Source organism: Python bivittatus, unplaced genomic scaffold, assembly GCF_059951505.1.
Source record: "Python bivittatus isolate LINGU-HERP-01145 unplaced genomic scaffold, Pbiv_v1 ctg000020_np1212, whole genome shotgun sequence".
In the NCBI taxonomy this organism is placed as follows: Eukaryota; Metazoa; Chordata; class Lepidosauria; order Squamata; family Pythonidae; genus Python; species Python bivittatus.
The window spans coordinates 53,276,206-53,295,299 of record NW_028277030.1 but is presented as its reverse complement, the minus strand read 5'-3'; the positions used below and the strand labels follow the sequence as shown (position 1 = coordinate 53,295,299).

General features: G+C 41.0%; 1 protein-coding gene across 1 annotated transcript in view; it reads left to right on the top strand.

Annotated features, from left to right (window-relative positions):
• The first annotated feature begins 314 nt into the window (after positions 1 to 314).
• Positions 315 to 19,094, top strand: part of MMS22L (MMS22 like, DNA repair protein) — a 97,616-nt gene continuing 78,836 nt past the window's right edge. The window contains exons 1-7 of the mRNA XM_088138656.1: positions 315 to 441; positions 2,802 to 2,999; positions 4,638 to 4,763; positions 11,924 to 11,976; positions 15,142 to 15,229; positions 16,085 to 16,256; positions 17,615 to 17,708. Coding sequence (XP_087994782.1) covers positions 2,821 to 2,999; positions 4,638 to 4,763; positions 11,924 to 11,976; positions 15,142 to 15,229; positions 16,085 to 16,256; positions 17,615 to 17,708 — 712 coding nt within the window. The 5' untranslated portion in view covers positions 315 to 441; positions 2,802 to 2,820. The remainder of the gene's footprint in view (positions 442 to 2,801; positions 3,000 to 4,637; positions 4,764 to 11,923; positions 11,977 to 15,141; positions 15,230 to 16,084; positions 16,257 to 17,614; positions 17,709 to 19,094) is intronic.

Sequence of the window (19,094 nt, the reverse complement as noted above, 5' to 3'; positions counted from 1 at the left end):
AACACTAGCCGACCGCAATTCTATCTAGCGTGAAACCGAGGAGTGCCTTCTTGACGGAAACCACAGGCAACTCCCGGAATTTATTGTTCAGAGGAGGGGAGGTGCATCTCAAGAAGCTGCTGAGTTTCAAAAGTACAGTATGGAGTAAACGCCAGCAGTTTAGGCAGCTGTCCATCTACAACCGCCTCCACTCGGAACTCCCACAGGCGGAAGACACCCCGAAGAAAGAAAAGGGCAGAGCTTCCTCTGTCCAGTTAGAACGAGCTACGTCATAATCCCTCTTCCTCTGAGCACGCGCAGTAGCGTGGTGCTGGTTCTGCGCGGGAGTTACGGAGCGGCAGCGGATACGCTGCAGTAGTTTATTCCGCGGAAGAAAGAGTGGTTGTGTGAAAGGGTATGCGATATGGAGCACGCGCCCCTGTCAAATTAGCTTGTGAGAAGGTTAGTGCGCACGCTTCGTCCCGGATGCTTTTGTTTTGCGTATCCGCCTTCTAAAGCGAGTTTCGGGTTTTGTTCTCTGCAGCGGTGTGGCGAGTACTGCAGCCCCGCTTCTTGTTTGTCGCTTTATTGAGCGGGCAAATGTTTGCCCTTCAGTTGTCTTGGACTACAAATTCTGTGACTCCCTATTCACATGAGGAAATGGTGACTAGTAATGACGGGAGTGGGAATCCTGTGCATCAGTATGCATTGGGTTGGGCAAAAGCGTAATAAATTATCTCCACCTTTTAGGAAGTCTGGCCTTTTGGCTGTTTCCTTTTTTTAAAAAAGACCTCAGATTAACAACCATCTTTGGCTATTAGTGGTTAAGGTGTAACGAAATACGTTTCCTGGGAATCACTGTATTGAGTGAGGTGTATTCCTTTATAGGTGTATGTGGAATAAAATCATAGCTCAAAATGTAGGGTCTCTTATTTGAAACTCAGATTAAGTCTCCTCTCTGAACATAAACAAGGAGAAGCAGTTACCCTGTTCTGGACTTTATTTACTACATTTCCTTGCAACAACTATGCTGACTGGGAATTTAGAGGGCATTACATTAATATTGAAAGTAACTCAGAAAATTATATTAAAGTGTCTTAAATGCATTTTCATTTTTACTTAACCATCCATTTTCTTATATAAGTAATAAAGTGCCTTATAAGTATCCACTATTAGCAGGGTTGAATTGTGAAGTAATTCTTTTTCGATCTACCCTATTTGAGACACATGCTAATTTGAGGGGATAGTTTTAATAAAATATCTAGAGCTAATTTTTTGTTATTGTTTTTGACATTGAGCAAGAAAAAATTGCAAAGATATGAATATACTTTTCTGATCAAATAATCATTTTGTTCTGTGTTACACATTCTAGAATAAATCAGTGTGACCTGTCAAATGTAACTGTTAGTAAATATAGTAGTAGTCAGGCTGTTAGGCTCTGGACTGTCAGCTGAGCTGAACCCTCTGTCAATGGAGGGAAGCAGCTATATCTGTGAATTCCTACTTGTTATATGGCCCCAAACAGCTTTTCAGTATCATACAGTCATGGGGTACAACATGCCTGGAAAGATTCCAGAATGAGAATTAGTTATATCAGCGTGAAGCCTGTGTAGATATTTTTATTGTGATTACAATTAATTGGAGAAGGAAATATAAACAGACATTTGGGACAAAAGCAAAGGTAACCCTCTGTCCCTTCTCCCTTGCACACTCGCATTTCATTCACACTGATGGTGGAAAATCAGTGCAAGATGGGAATTGGTGGAAAAATTGTCTTTTAATTCCATTTGCAACTTCATCCCTGTCAATCAAGGGACATACAAGAAAGAATAAAAAGTAGGTTGTAAATTTTTAAAAATTCATAAGAAATTAAAAGGTAATAATCCCAAGAATAAAGGGAAATGTAACACCAAGCTTAAAGTTGTAATGAACAAACTTGAGAAGAATGAAAGGGTCTCTCGACTGAGGAAGCCTACTTTTTTTGTAGGCGCTACCATAATCTCTGTTAGTGGGGACATTCCAGAAGGTCCTTCCCAGAATGTCAATTCTACCTCAGTAACATAATGTAAATGAATACCGAATTATGGCACTATGAAGGACAAATCTTGCATCTCTTGGACTCACTGATCTGGTAAATACATAACATTAAGTGTTGGTTTGTTGAATCATAGTTGATTTAAGGTAAAATTGGCTGGGCTCGTGCATCTACAATGATTAGATTTATACATTATGACAGAAAAGCAGGATATAAACTGAATAAATAATTGAATAAATAATCACATCCCAAGGAAAAATGAACCTGCACTATGGCATAACAGAGTATGTAAACTCTGTGAATTGATGCTCTACAGGTTAATTAAAAAGGAAATAAATGCTTCCAGTCTCATGACTATGTAAAAAGAAAAGAAGGAAGCACATAAGACCTTAGCATCTATCTTATAATTATTATAACTACAGTTTATTTGGACTTCTCCAACTTAATGCCATCAAGATTTGTTGGACTGTAACTTCTTTATCCAGCCAACTTGATAATTGGTCGTGAAGAAGATTTTTAGTCCAATACATCTGGGAAACAACTGGAAAATATTAAACTACATCTAGTTTAATGCTATGTTTGAGATGACACAATGAATTTAGTTGATAGTTTTAGGATTCGTACATACTCAGATGCTGAGCTGATTTGAAAACTTATTGGGCCTTGACACATTTCTGAGTCCTTGTGGAAAATCTATCACATTCTGCTTTAATAGGTAAGATTTAGTTCTGATAATTCAGAAAAACAAACGTGGAAAAATATATGCTGTGTATTTGTATTTTTCCAGGGAGAAGTGTGAATGAACAATGGATTATGATTCTAGCACTCACTCCATGCCTTCATCATTTACAGACAGCTTAGAGGCCACCATGGAAATAGAGGGACATTACCCCAGAGTTCTTGCTTTCTCCTGTGTCTCTGACCTTAGAAGTGAAGGAAAAAGCTTTTCTCCTGATTCTTATTTAGCAGGTGGTTCTCTTAAGAGGTATGTAAAACTTAAAATGCTGCTCTTGGGACTTTTATTTTGAACATACTATTAGACAAGCTGGATTTTACTAAGAATGTTCCACTACCATAATTACTTGGAATAGTATTAAAATCCCTGGTGTGTGAGTATGTTCAGAACTGAGAATTTGGAATGTTTAATTAGCTTCTTCTAACAGCTGCTGTGTGCCACTATGATCCCATTAGTGTTTTCGGCTTTTGTTTGAATAGATCTTGGGGATAATTCTTATATTACTGTTATGGTATGAATATCTCTAAAAGATTTCTTCTGCTTAGGTTGGGCTATATGATGTATTAGTAGCGTATTTATAATGTTGATTCTGTGGCTAGCACTAGTGATTCAAAGAATTATAAAATATAGGCCATGAATCATTTGTTACTGTGGGTGATCTATGTGTTGGTGCATATATATATATGCAATATATATATATATATATATTGCTATTGGAATCTAATCATAAGGAGGACAAAGTTCTGTAGCAACTATACTGTGAATATGGAAATGTAGAATATAGATATCATGCCCTAGAGGAGACTTCCCCAGCCTGGTTCCTTTACATCAGTGATTTTTAAGCAGGCCTGTGGTGGTCCATGAGGCGGTCTACAGCCTCCCCATGTTCACTGCCAATCAGCTGGCTGGCGCTCACTCACTACTTTAGCTCTTGCTTCTTCACATTAACTGCCAATCAGCTCCTTCAATGTCATATACCCCTCCAAGGTAATGTCATACAACTTATGTCTCAATTAAGAGATCCCTCTTTGTAGGGCTAACAAAATGGTGGCACTTGATCAGATATTTTTCATACCACTATCTGGAACCCATGAGACAATATTGCTAACAGGGAAAAGGAGGAGAGTGCAGTATTACCCCCACTCCCAACTCATCTGTTCTCTTCAAAGTGGTAGGCCAGTTGCTGTTTGTGCTTTTCTGGATTACAGGAGTATTTTTGTTTATATTTGCTGTCACTTACGTTGGGTCGTTGTGACTGATTTATGAAATTGGATCACTAGATGAAAGCCAATTTATTGAAGTGTAGAAGTGATAATACAATAGCAAGAAATGAGAAGAAAATAACCAACATGAACATGTCTTAAATACAGTTATCAACTGTGTGGTCACATGTGCTATGATCTCCCATAAGCAACCCAGAAAGAATAGAATATATGATACTATCTAAAAATGAGATTTCTTTGAGCTGGAGATCCACTTTCCCAGACCCCTATGCGTTTTATGTTAAGAAACTTTGTTAGTGCTACAAAGCTAAATGTTATTATAAGGCACAGGGCACCTGAAGTAATTCAAGTAGCAAATAAATAGTTACATTTGGATTAGATTTTTGATACTGTACACAATTTAGTTTTAAAAGACCTTCTAAAATGGAGTGGATGGGAACACATACACCAATGGAAGTATAACAGTTATCTTGTTCACCAGTGAATAAGACTATGATATATTAATAAAATACAGACTGAATGCATGCGTGACAACCTTCCAGTTGGGTGGATGCTGGGATCAGTTGGAAGTTGCAGCCCCCAGTTTATCTGGAGGGTACCCAATTGAAGAATGCCTATCGATATTGCTCAAGGATCTATAAGCAATGTTAACTTTGTTTTTTAGGATTTTGCTGGGGCTGGATCCCTTTCCAACTGATTATGAAGAGGACATTGTGGAATTATTTGATTTTCAATGGGTTACTGAAATTGCTTTAGTTGAATCTTGTACACTTCTCTTTGGATTATTTAGGTATGATTTTTACCATTATCATCCCTAGAACATATTGTGGTTATTATATTGCTCCATGTTTCTCAAAACATACACCCTTCTATTTTGGGCCATTTACTCTGAGGACTTTCACTCACTATATTATTGCAATGTATTGTTACTGAACTTTAATGGGAGTTCAGAAGCTGTTTATAAAGTAAACTCTTAGTAAAGATTGAAGAGTCCATCCTCCTCTGAAGAGTCACTTTACCTAGGCTGGCAAGCTTGTTGGCATGGGTGACTGGCAAAGATGGACTCTTTGGAATGATATTTTTAAAAAGAAAGACTAAGTATATCACTATTATACACATAATGCACTATGATATAAAGAAACAGTCCACATAAAATCTGAATAGCATGTGTGCTGTGGGACTATCTCAGAGCCTTGATGCACTGAATAAATCTTAGCTCATCTTCTCAGCTTTCTGGGTGGGGTGGGGTGGGGTGGGTAAGTAAATAAATAAATAAATAAATAAATAAATGGCACAAGTATAGGATAGAGGAGACCTAAATTAGAAATACTACATCTGAAAAGGAGTCCTTGTTGACCACAAGTTAAGCCTAGTCAGCAGTGTGATCAGCTGCTGAAAAGGCAAATGCTATCTTGGGGTGTATCAGCAGGAGTCCAGAGTCCAGATAATAGGAAATAATTGTTCTGCTCCACTCTGCCCTGGTCCAGTTTTGGACTTCATGCCTCAAAAAGTAGTGACAAGTTGGAGCAAGTTCAGATGAGGGCTACTAAGATGAAGGAAACCAAACCCTGTGAGAAATAGTTAAAAGATCTGGTATCTTCAGCCTACAAAAAAGATGACTAAAGAGAGAGGTGATAGCAGTCTTCAGGTATCTGAAGGACTGTCACACAGAAGAGGGAATGGACTTACTTTATGTTGGCCCAGAGGCAGGAGTAGAACTAGTGGATTAAAAGTAAAGGAAGGAGGTACAGCCTAGACATCAGGAAGAACTTACTGACTGTATGAGTGATCAGCCAGTGGAAGAGGCTGCCACGTGACATGCTGAGTTTTCCTTCACTAAAGGTTTTCAGATGTAATCTGGATGGGCATCTGTCAGAAATGCTCGAGGGGATCCTGCGTTGAGGAAGAGGTTAGACTAGATGACCCATCTGGTAACTTTCAATGTTATGATTTTTATGCTTCTCTGTGGTGAGGCTCTTGTGAAACACACTGCTGCTGGAGTTCAAACAGATCTTCTTATTACAGTCTGCAAGGAAGCATCAGAGCTTTTAGAATTTTTGTGCTTTATATATCTTATGAGTATGATTTTATAATATTTTGGTAAATCACCTTGAGCCTTTGTATCTACCCACTGGATTGTGTTTATTCTTACAAACACATACACACACATACATATACACATAAATAGAGGACAGCACTTGGCCAACCCTGTCTGGGCTCAGAAGCTGTTTAGTACAGATAGTCCTTGGTTGACAGCAGTAATTGGGACTGGAATTTCTGTTCTTAAGCGATGCGATTGTACAGTGGGACATTGCATGTCCATATCGCTTAGCGGCAAGTCCCCATGCTATTGTTAAGTGAGGTTCGTGGATCATGAACCAAGGGCCTCCTTGCAACTTGCTGCTGGCTTCCAACAACCAAAGTCAGTGGGGAAGGCGGCAGAAAGTTGCAAGTCCCAGGTAGCTTGCAAGCAGGCTGGCAGGCAGATAAATGGCTGCTGCCACGTGGGAAGAGTGCACAGGGGTGTGTGGGTAGCCAGCGAGGTGTGAGTGCGGTAGGGTTGGGGTGGCTGCCACAGGGTGAAGGTGCATGAGGGGCAGGCATGGTACGAGCATGGCGGGACTTAGGCTGGCTACTGCAGGGTGTGGAAAGGTATGAGGGTACATGAGGAATGGGTACATTGTGGTGCAAGCATAGCAGGGCTTTGGGCGGCTGCTGCAAGGTGGGGGAGAGTGTGCAAGGGGCTGGTGTGCAATGCAGGGTGTGGAAAGGTATGAGGGTACACGAGGAATGGGTACACTGTGCTGCAAGCATGGCAGGGCTTTGGGCGGCTGCTGCAAGGTGGGGGAGAGTGCAAGGGGCTGGTGTGCAATGCAGGGTGTGGAAAGGTATGAAGGTACACGAGGAATGGTGCAAGCATGGCAGGGTTGGGGTGACTGCTGCCAGGTGTAGGAGACTTACCATTGATTTGCTTGTGGGAAGCTGGCAGGAAAGATCACAAATGGCTATCACATTACTGGAGCACTGCAACCATCATAAGTGCTAGCCAGTTGCCAAGTGCCCAGATCACAATCATGTGACCGTGGGAGTGCTGGGACAACTAGAACTTTGAGGACCAGTCGTAAGTACCACTCATTCAGCACCATCGTAACTTTGAATGGTCGCTGAACGAGTGGTCATTAACCAAGAACTACCTGTATTTGAATGGAAGAGCTCCTGGGAATTCCAGGGTTATAAGCTAAACTGAGAAATGGGGGGGGGGGGGGATGGGGACAAATTCTGCAAGTTCTGAAAGAAGGCAGGGGCAAATCACTCCCATTTTATGCCAATAAAACTTCATGGACATGTCCATGAAATTGTCAAGAGCTGAACTTGATTTGAAGGAGACTACCATAATTACACACACATGCATCCACATGTACACATAAACAAATACTCTGTTATTTTCATGTTGCGTAGTTTGTTTCATTGATATTTTTCTGCTTAAGGTGGTAGTTGGGTGAAATTGAGCTCTTAGCCTATGTTGCAGCATGCTCACAAAAAGTTTCTTAACCCTTTTAGTGAATATGCCATTTCCTTCTGTAATAAATCATTTTGATAGTCCTTAGAGATTCTGCCTGTCAAAGCCAAAACCTCAACTACTTGCTCTGATATTTCTGAGAAATCATTATCATTCCATAAAGTTGTTCTTTGGGGGAAAATAGGATTAAATTCTATCATTCAGTGAGTTAAAAAGGCTTTAGAGGAAAGTGCAAAATTGTAGCTTCCATGGCATTGCTTCAGACAGTTAATGCAGAGAGTAGTGATTTGCAGAGGAAAAGAGACAGTGGGTTGGTTGCACTTAACTCTTCCTCCATTTATTGAATCTGCTTTTCGACACTTTCCTCCACCACTAATTTTTGCAGGTTCTCTATAGCCATACTCTAGAAATAAGACTCTTTGGAAGGGGAGGGAAGGAAAAAGATCACTGAAACTTATTTTATAGGCTAATTTGTGATCACCATAGTGCCTGTCTAAGGAGTCTCTCCTCTTACTGACACATCTTTGTTTTTATCCCATCCTTGCATTTAGATTATGTTGGTAAATATGAGTTTTGGAACATGGATCTGTAGGTTACATATGCTAAAGTTTACAGTGGCTTATTTCCCACAATATTAGTACTAGGCCATAAACTATAATATATAAGTAGCAGTTGCAGAGATCACTCCACTAGCTAATCTGAAACCTAACCAAACCAACAGCTATATTTTTAGCAGTGTTATAATTACACTGTAATTGTAGTTAGGGTGGCTATACTACATTGGTGCTTAAAAGTTTGTGAACCCTTTTGAATTTTCAATATTTCTGCATAAATATAACCTAAAACATGATCCGTTCTCCACACAAGTCATAAAACTAGATAAAGAGAATCCAAATAAACAAATGAGTCAAAAACATTATATTTGTTTATTTATTTTTCAAATTTGTATGCCGCCCATCTCCCCCAATGGATGACTCTGGGCGGCTCACAATAATAATAAAAAAAACACAGGACTCTCCAGACATAGACATAATCTATAAATAGTTAAAAACATATATAAAAATGGCCTAGAAACCTCCTATAATTTGGCCCTAAAAAACCGGTAAGATGCTGGGGGGGGGACAACCCCTCACCCCACCAGCCATCTCCATAGGTGTGGGCCCCCCTCTGGCCCCCAAGCCTTCTGGCAGAGCCAGGATTTGATCTCTTTCCTGAAGGCCATGAGGGAGGGGGCACACCACACCTCAGGGGGCAAGATGTTCCATAGGGCGGGCGCTACAGCAGAAAAGGCTCTCTGCCTAGACCCCACCAATCGAAATTCCTTGACGGGTGGGGTCTGCAATCTGCCCCTTCTGCTGGACCAAGTGGGGTGGGATGAGATGAGATGATGTTATTTATTTATTGAGGAAAATGATCCAAAGCTATATATTTGTGTGTGGCAAAAGGATGTGAGCAACTTACCAGAGCAACTTGTGACCTTCCCTGCTGGCTTCCCCATTGACTTTGCTTGTGGGGAGCCAGCAGGGAAGGTTGCAAATGGCAATCACGTGACCACTGGATGCTGCAACCATTGTATGAACAAGCCGGTTGCCAAGCGCCCAAATTGCGATCTTGTGACCGCAGGGGCACTGCAACAGACAGAACTTTGAGGACTGGTAGTAAGTACCACCCATTCACCACCATTGCAACTTTGAACAGTTACTGAACGAGTGGTCAGTAAGCAAGGACTACCTGTAGTTCCTTAGATGTTCTCTGAGACCTCCCAGAGTTTTACACACCTTGCTCTTGGTGTGATCTTGGTTGATCAACCACTCCTGGGAAAGGTAACAGTGGTGTTGAATTGCTTCCATTTGTACATGATCTGTCTGACAGTGGACTGGTGGAGTCCAACTCTTTGGAAATAGTTTTGTAAACTTTTCCAGCCTCCTGAGCATCAACAACTGTTTTTTGGAGGTCCTCATAAATCTCCTTTGTTTGAATCGGGAGCACACTTCCACATACCTGTTTTGTGAAAATCAGACTTCGATAGTGAATACCCAGAATTCTTTTCTTTAAATAAGGCAGGACCTCCCACACTAACCACTGATTATTATCCTGTTGATTGAAACACCTGACTCTAATTTCCCCTTCAAATGAACTGATAATCCTAGAGGTTCACATACTTTTGACACACAAATATATAGCTTTGGATCATTTTCCTCAGTATGAACAGGTATAACTTTTTGACTCATTTGTTAAACTGGGTTCTTTTTATCTAGTTTTAGGACTTGCATGGAGAATAGATCACATTTTAGGTCATATTTATGCAGAAATATTGAAAGTTCAAAAGAGTTCACAAACTTTTAAGTACCACTGTAAATCACTCACCACATCAGTGAGTGAAATGAAGTAATGAGGTTTACTGTACATCGAATTCCTCCAGTTTTTAAAATATTTTATCTTCTCTTTAGGCAGTAATATGGTCTGTACTTCATATAATACTTAAATACAGGATTCATTTCATAAATTTATTTGCCCAGAAATAGAATGTAATCTTTTTGTTTAGTTGGTAGTTGATCATATCTGTATAGCTAGTACCTAATAATTATTAGGTAAGATTATGCTTCAAAATGGATTGACATTTAAAAATTCTATCAAATGCATATTTATTTATTAAATTTCTATACCTTTCAGAGATAAACAGTAATCTAACATTATAAAACATCTGTGTTCTGGACCAGCAATTACAAGTGCAGGAGATCAGGCCTAGATCAGAGTTCTTTATGGCAGTTATAAATCTCTCCATGGTGTAGAAATTGAAGAGCTCAAGAAAACAAACAGGCTTACTTCAGAGCTGAAGTTCCATACAGACAAATCCAAGATCCAGGAATAAGAACTGATTGTACCAGTCCAAAGGTCAGTCAGAGAATCAGAGGAAACACACATTCAGGTCAGATCCAAGGTTGAAAAGTTTCTTTCCAGCAGAGGTCTGACTCCCAGGCCCTTATTTTATACATCAACTTAGGCATGCCTGACCTCTTGAGTCATGCCTCTTTCTGTGAAAAGCCTTATTGAACATCTTAGTTTGACTTGCTTGCTCTTCCTGTACGTGGAAGAGCTGAGAATCTTTTCCTGTTTAGGTGCTAGGTCAGGTGGCTCACACTGCTGATGTGCTTTTATAACAAGTGGCTGATTACCTGACTGCCCCAGACCTGCAAGCTCATCCTCCAACAGGTCCTGCTTTTTCTATGTCCCATCTATAGATATTTGAGAGCCCACTGGCTCCTGAATTGCAAGATCAGAACCTGTCAAACCCTCCTCCTCTGTCTCATCATAACAGAACCAAACCATTCCCAGATGCCATTTGGGGAATTATGTTAGCACATGCCAGACTCATCTAGGAAGAATGTTCCTTCCCATAATAGACACAACCAATCCCACCTCTTGGGCACCAAACAGGTGAGACAAGGAGAGCAATCAGTTATATTCCCAGTCTGTTCCCATGGCACTGAAAAAATCCCCATCAAAACTTACCCCTTGTCAGGCAAACATATACTGTACCTGGAGGAGGTAAGCAACTTGGAGGGAGATAAAGCTAAAGAACAGAGGGCACTGGTACAGGGGACATTGAATGAAGGACCCTAGTCTGTCCTACCCAGAAGCCCCTCTGGAGACCTGATGTCAAGGACCTGCTTCCTCAGGGCAGTGCTTCCCCTTCCAGACTCCAGCAGCTGCCAAACATAGTGCAAGACTTCAGCAGTATCACCAGCACAACCAGGGATGACAATGTACAATTGGGTATCATCATCAAATTAGTGATACTGCACCACAGTGATGGATGACTCCCTCCTCCCATCCAGCCAGTGGCTTCCTGTAGATATTTCAAGGGTATGGGGAGAGGGCTGAACCCTCAGTATTCCACAAGGCAGCAGCTATCAGATTGATATCTTCTCCTCCATAATTGCAGACTGGAATCATTTGCTGAAGGATGGAACCACTGTAAAACAATGACCCCTGCAAGTGATCTAGAAGGATACCAAGGTCAATGGTACTGAAAATTGCTGAGAGGTTGAATATGACTAGAAGGCCCACACTTCCTTCATCTAGGTCCTGATAGAGGTCACCTACTAGTATGTCCAATCCCCAGGTCTAAACCAGAAAACAAGAACACCTTTAGTAGTTTTCTGCGTCAAGTGGGTTATTTCTACAAGTTGGGGGTAACTTGTAGACCCCAAGTTGTCTATCCTTTTTACAGAAATGTGCTATCCTTGATACTTTTCAGTGCAACATTCAAAATGAAGTTGATTCTTTCAATCTTTATCCACCTTGAATTTCAATAAATGGCTATTTTTTTTTCATGTTTGCTTCTATAAAGACAGTTATGGTTTGAATACAATATTTGTGTATGTACATTTGTTTCCAATAACATATTTTTGCTTTAATTCTGACAGGCAATTTATATACAAATTAGAAAACCTTGTTCAGTCAAGTTCATCTGACTTTGGTAAATTTTAAAATATTTTTAATTTATATGTGCCTTACAGTAGTTTGTACAATAAAATTATCTGTGTGTGTGTGTGTGTGTGTGTGTGTGTGTATGCATGTATTTATTTATATACACACAAACAGATATTTGGAACCTATCGAAGCTTGCCCTATATGTACACATCTATATGGACACACATATTTAATATGCTAGATGATCACTTGCCCAGTAAATGTGCCTGAACTTCTTGGACCATTATAATAAAAAGCGGGCAAATTCCATCCTATACAAGAAAGTAATCAGATACAGAGAATCCCTGGGTTAAGAATGCCTGGGTTACAGATGACCCATAATTAAGGACAGAACTTATTGTAGCAACGTTTGAGTTAAATACACAATGGTTCAAGTTAATTAGACAATACTACTTATACAGTATTATACAATAATACTGTTCCAGCTTACATAGAAATTCAACTTAAGGACAGACCTTGGGAATGGAACTAGGGGACTACCTGTACATATGTGTTTTCCACTGTCTGCCCTTATAAATTTAAGAGACACATTTTGGCCCAGGAATTTTGAATTGTTTTAAGGAATTATTTATTTTTCTGGGTATATTTTTAGTTATGCTGTTTTAGCTTATTATTTGCTCTACATGTGTGTATGGCATAATGCCTTAATGATTCTTCTGGGACAGAAAGGCAGGAGGGAAAGCAAATGAAATATTATCATCCTGATGTTCTGTGATATACAGTGCTTAAGAAATTTCACATCCCTATTTTTCTAAAAAGCAAATCTTAAAAACAGTTGTTGTTGTTCAGTCATTAAGTCGTGTCCAACTCTTCATGACCCCATGAACCATATTGCGCCAGGCCTTCCTGTCCTTCACTGCCTCCCTGAGTTTGCTCAGTTTCATGCTCATTGCTTCAGTGATGCTATCTAACCGTCTCATCCTCTGCCGTCCTCTTCTCCTTTTGCCTTCAATCTTTCCCAGCATCAGGGTCTTTTCCAAAGAGTCCTCTCTTTGCATTAGGTGACCAAAGTATCTGAGCTTGAGCTTCATTATCAATCCTTCCAACGAGAAATCAGGGTTTGACCTCCTAGCAGTCCAAGGGACTCTTAAGAGTCTTCTCCAGCACCACAGTTCAAAGGCATCAATTCTTCGGTGCTCAGCCTTCTTTATGGTCCAGCTCTCACAGCCGTACATTACTCCTGGAAAAACCATAGCTTTGACTCTGCGGATCTTTGTCAGCAAGGTGATATTTCTGCTTTTTAATATGCTATCTAGGTTTGCCATAGTTTTCCTCCCAAGGAGCAAGCGTCTTTTAATTTCATGGCTGCAGTCTCCGTCTGCGGTGATCTTGGAGCCCAAATAAATGAAGTCTGTTACTGCTTCCATTTCTACCCCTTCTATTTGCCTGGATAAAAACAGTGCAGTAATCCAAATAATCTAATAGAAAAATTGGCAGCTGGTTTGGTACTTCATGTTTTCAGTATCAGGCAATGCGAATAAAATGTTAGTAATTTAAATATAATTATACTTTTTGCTTGATAGATAAGGATGTTGCCAGTTTCTTAAAATGTATAGTGTATTCTGAGTGGGCAGCCATCAAGCAGAAGTTCCATAAATGCCTTTAAAGTTACATACAACATTGATAGATTCTGGAATGAATATGAGGTTAAGAAGCTGTAATATTCCAGATGTTGCTGAACTAAAATTCCCATTAGTCTCCCACTAACATGGCCAATAGTGAAAGATAAAGGAAGATGGGCAATGGGCTCCCCAATCCTGACATGGAAATATGTTTTGAAACAGCTCCATCAGTTTATATTGAAGATGTTCTCAGTTACCATGTCCTGTACACATACAGAAATTACCTTGATGAAATATTAATGATGTAGCCCTTAACATATGCTTTATAGTACACCATCTTGAAAGACTGATAATTCAACAACCAACAGAAAAATCTACTTTGTGGATATATGTGTGTTACAAAGCAGCTCTTCCTTTCCCTGCCATCTGGTTGGACAGTAATACTCTCATGCATGCCAACTTTCCCCTGGCCCACTGGTGAGGAATTCTGGGCACAGAGTGACTGATCTGCAGCATAGTCCAACACAGCTGGAAACTGCCAGGTTGGGGAAGGCTGCTAAAGGCTAAGTTCTTTAATTTTTCATAATTAGCACTAAAACAAATAAGAAATAAATGCCCTTTTTGTTTTGTTTCCCAAAGCCTGGGAGGAGAAACCTGGCCCCAGTCTCTTCTTTTCTCTGACTGTTGCCTGCTTTGATCCAGTGTGTGTGAATGTGAAAGTGAATCAATGTGCAAAGGAGCTGACTTCTCTCTGCAGGCCTCTCTTTTTCAGCTGCTGGTTTATAAAGCTTCTCCAGGAGCCACACAATGTATAATGTAGGCTCTGACTGCCTTGCCTCGGGAAGGAGGACTACCTGGGTTCAGGGTCCCTGCTTGGCCAAGTGGGGAATGTTGGGGAAAGGAGAAGTGGTCTCAGGCAAGAACAGGGGAGGCCAACTTGAACTCTTTGCACAGAGTGTAAAGGGAGCCTAGGGGTGAGAGGCGAAAGGTGCCAGCGGCAGGAGCCAGAGCTAGGGACTATTGCCTTGACTGACCTTTTCTCCTCCCCTCCATGTGCCTATTTTTTCCCTTCTCGCTCTGTTTTCCATTCTCCCTATATCTGCCAAAGTGGTTCACCCATTGTGCTTTACTCCAGCAAGTACCCCCAGCACTTAAGGGAGGGATTCCTTCCCCCCGCCCCTTGTGCTCTTGTTTAGGTAAAGCTGGATCCTGGTGGACCACAGCCCAGACTTTTTTTTTTTGCTTGGAAAAGCCAACAACCAGTATGTCTAGGCAGAGTGGGAAGACATTCACTTTTTAAGAAGTTCAGGACAAGTTTTTAGCTTTGGGGCATGGGCCCCTCAAAATATGCAGTTTTGCTCATAATATTCCAGGAGGTCCCAATCCACAGTTTAAACCCCTGGTTTAGGTATTGGCTTATTCTTATTAAACTGGTATGGATAACTCAGGTCTGGGGTGGGGTGGGGGTTCCCCTTAATACACTTAATTATGAGAATATTGTACTGTTTACCTTTAATGTGAAGGTTGAATAAAGTTGTGTAGTGCATCAACTCCTTAAGAGCACATCCTTAATTTCTGCCTTGTTTCAGGTCAGGCTGCAAACCTTCACTTAGAAGCCCATAAGATGAGACAAAAATGTGTTGAGTTCCTGCAATATGTGAAAGTTTTCATCTTCAGGTGAGATGTCAAGCATTGTTGTTATTGTTGTTCAGTCGTTAAGTCGTGTCCGACTCTTCGTGACCCCATGAACCATATTGCGCCAGGCCTTCCTGTCCTTCACTGCCTCCCTGAGTTTGCTCAGTTTCATACTCATTGCTTCAGTGATGCTATCTAACCATCTCATCCTCTGCCATCCTCTTCTCCTTTTGCCTTCAATCTTTCCCAGCATCAGGGTCTTTTCCAAAGAGTCCTCTCTTCGCATTAGGTGACCAAAGTATTTGAGCTTGAGCTTCATTATCAATCCTTCCATGAGCAATCAGGGTTGATTTCCTTTAAGATTGACTGGTTTGACCTCCTAGCAGTCCAGGGGACTCTTAAGAGTCTACTCTTCAAAGGCATCAATTCTTTGGCGCTCGGCCTTCTTTATGGTCCAGCTCTCACAGCCATACATTACTCCTGGAAAAACCATAGCTTTGACTGTGCGGATCTTTGTCGGCAAGGTGATGTCTCTGCTTTTTAATATGCTATCTAGGTTTGCCATAGCTTTCCTCCCAAGCGTCTTTTAATTTCATGGCTGCAGTCTCCGTCTGTGGTGATCTTGGAGCCCAAATAAATAAAGTCTGTTACTGCTTCCATTTCTACCCCTTCTATTTGCCAGGAATTGATGGGTCCAGATGCCATGATCTTAGTTTTTTTAATGTTGAGTTTCAAGCCAGCTTTTGCACTCTCCTCTTTCACCCTCATCAAGAGGCTCTTTAGTTCTTCACTTTCTGCCATTAGGGTGGTAACATCTGCATATCAAGCGTAAGTCCTGTTTAATCTGTTTTATATATTTTATGTTGTGTGATACTATATATTTATGAATTTCTTCAGGTATCTGGAGCCACATGAAACAGAAGATGAGTTGTTCCATCCATATGAGAAACAAGAAGCACAACTCCCTTCCTTGCTTGTTGAAGAACTCTATTCTTTGACACTGCATATTGGCCACCTATATGATCTCCCTACTTGCATTTTAGAAGGAATTATTCCGCCTAAAGCAAAGGTTGTCTGTTGACTTTTTTTTTCATATATATATGAACACATATACATTCACACACACACACACACATGCAATATTATCAGACATGAGTAACATGCAGTAATACACACCAATTGTTTGTAAGTTCTGGGGCATTGGTGAGAAGCAACAATAGGATATGGCATAAAGTCAGTACTGCCACCAAGTGATCTAAGAGGTGATATAACTAGGCTGTTCCCTTTTCATAGATATGGGATATTTCTAGCATGCAGGCTGACCCCCAGGAGGTTCCTTATCTAGCCTGTTGACTTTCATACACAGGTCCTAGCCCTTTCTTCTCCTTTAAATCTGAATTTGGAGAAGATTTTATCTCTAGTACGCACGTGTGTGAGATACATTAGGATGCCTGCCTTCTAGAATACATGTGTCTTTAGGAATTTGGGGTGGGGGGCAGTGCCTCTGCTCACTATTTTCATTCAGTTCCCAAAGTCCCAGCCCAAGGCCAGTTTGACTGTCAGACCAAAATTTGTTTTCTTCCTCTCCATTATTTTAGGAAAATTTTTAAGAAGTTTCTCTGTGGCTGGTAAGATGGAAGATCCTACTTCCCTAGGACAGGATACATGACCTGTATAAAAGTACTATCAGTTGTTTGTATCCCCATACTTACCATGAACTCAGAAGAGTTGAGTTGCCTATTACTGGTTCCAAAAGGAAGTTGTTTTTGTAGCATATTAAATAATTCCCACAGCATATATGGGAGATGCACTGTATTTTAGTTTATATGTATGCTGAGGTAAAAATGAAAAATATTCTTGGAGGTAAAAATAATCAGGGAAAATTATAATGCATATTCAGGTAGTTCTCATTTAGTGACTGCCTCGTTTAGTGACCACAGTTACAACGGTGATGAAAAAATAACTTTACGACCAGTCCTTGCATTTATGACCTTCACAGGTCTATAAAGTAAAGGAAAACTGAAGTAAGATCATAAGCACAGTCGCGGTTTCACTTTGTGACTGTTTCACTTAAATACCAAGTTGCCGGTTCCAATTGGGGTCGCTAAACGAGGACTACCTGAAATGGTACTATAATTTTTAAATCATTGGTTATGTATTTGCAGTAGTAGTAGCATGGCCTTACAGTTTTTGTTACTAAAGAATTGTATTTTTTCTGTTGAGTTATGATATGTACAAACCTTTTAAAAATGACAATATTTGGCAACGTTTAATAGTAATACATCTTACCTGCTACACTAATTACCAATCTATTTCCAGCACATGGAAGGCCAGTTCATTTTAAATCTTTATATGTCACAGTTTATTCTGCATATATAAATTTTAAAATATAATTTACAGTATTCTTCTTGGACATCTTTAATATAGTTATTTCCTCCATCATGGCATTTGCTGCATCTCTACATAGACATTCACTGGTCAGTGTTGGAAATCCTCCATCTTCTTGGTGAAAAGATGCAAAGTAGGTCTCCTTTTGCATTATTTGTATGTTGGGATTTGGAAGGATAAATAAAATGCATGCAGATAATTGCTAAAACAATAGTTTGGAGGGCAATTAAGCTTCTATACTTTTCAGAAACAAGTGTTTTTAATACTATGAAACAACATGTGCAGATTCTCAATTTGCTATTGCCAAGGGTTGTATCGATAGTGTATACCTAGTAATGAAACAGCTCTAGGTACTTTGCAAACCTGCCTGGGTTGGAGCATGTGGGCGGAGACTAATCAAAATGCTACAGTGTAAGGAACTTTTTGTCAGTCTGGAATAGCTGTTAGTTCAGACTTACAGGTATTCCTCAAGTTACGAGGGCAGTTAGGACCAGATTTTCCATTGCTAAGTGATGTGGTCATAAAGCGTGACATCACGTGACTACATTGCTTAGTGATGTCACGCTTGGTGCATTGCTTAGCAATCCCGGCAGTCCCAGTTGCCGTCATAAACTGAATCCTACCTGTCGTTAGCCAAGGACTCATCCTAATCCAAGCCCCTCCCAGCTTGGTTCCTCCCAGCTCTGAGCCTTGTTAAGGTAAGGGACTACCTCCTCTTCAACTCCCCCTACCCACCTAAGTTGTCCTCATCTCTGCCCTTTTCTACGCTTTGCACTCTGCCGCCACCCTGTACTTGCTGGCCCTGCTGCCCCTGCCAGCCTTGCCACCCTGTGTTCCCTGGCCCTGCCGCCCCTGCGGGCTTTGCTGCCCCCAGCTGATCTTCACCATCTTCTTCTTGCCTCTGCTGATGAGGCACGCCTGGCATGGCCCTTTGCAAGGCAGCTGCTGGCCATGCCAGGCTTTCTTCCCGAACCCATGCTCGCCCCTTATCCAAATGTGTGCGGCCTTCTTGCGAGGTTTTGGAAGACAGGTGCATGAAAGAAGGCCCTAGCTGCACCAGCACAAAAGAAGGACCCTTGTAACCGGGTTCTTCTTTCACATTGGAGCAGCTAGGTCCTTCTTTCACACTCCTGCCTTCTAAAACCTCACAAGAAGGCCACACACAATTTGAACAAGTCCACGCTCAGGGCAGTGGACTAGTGGCCGGTATGGCTGGCAGGGCCAATGGAGTGCAGTGTGGCCAAAAGGACAGAGATGTGGGGGGAGATAGGCAGATGAGGGGAGTTGAAGCACCCATGTGGTTATAATCGTGGTCGGGCTGCCAGGCGCCCAAATTTTGATCATGTGACTGCTGGAGTGCTGCAGTGGCTGTAACTTTGGGGAAGAGGCATAATACCATTCATTCAGCCCCACCATAACTTCGAAGAGTCACTGAACGAATGGTCGTACCTCGAGGATTACCTGTACTAATTATCAGTGACAATAAATTAGGCTTATTTTTAACAAGGTCTGACTCTAA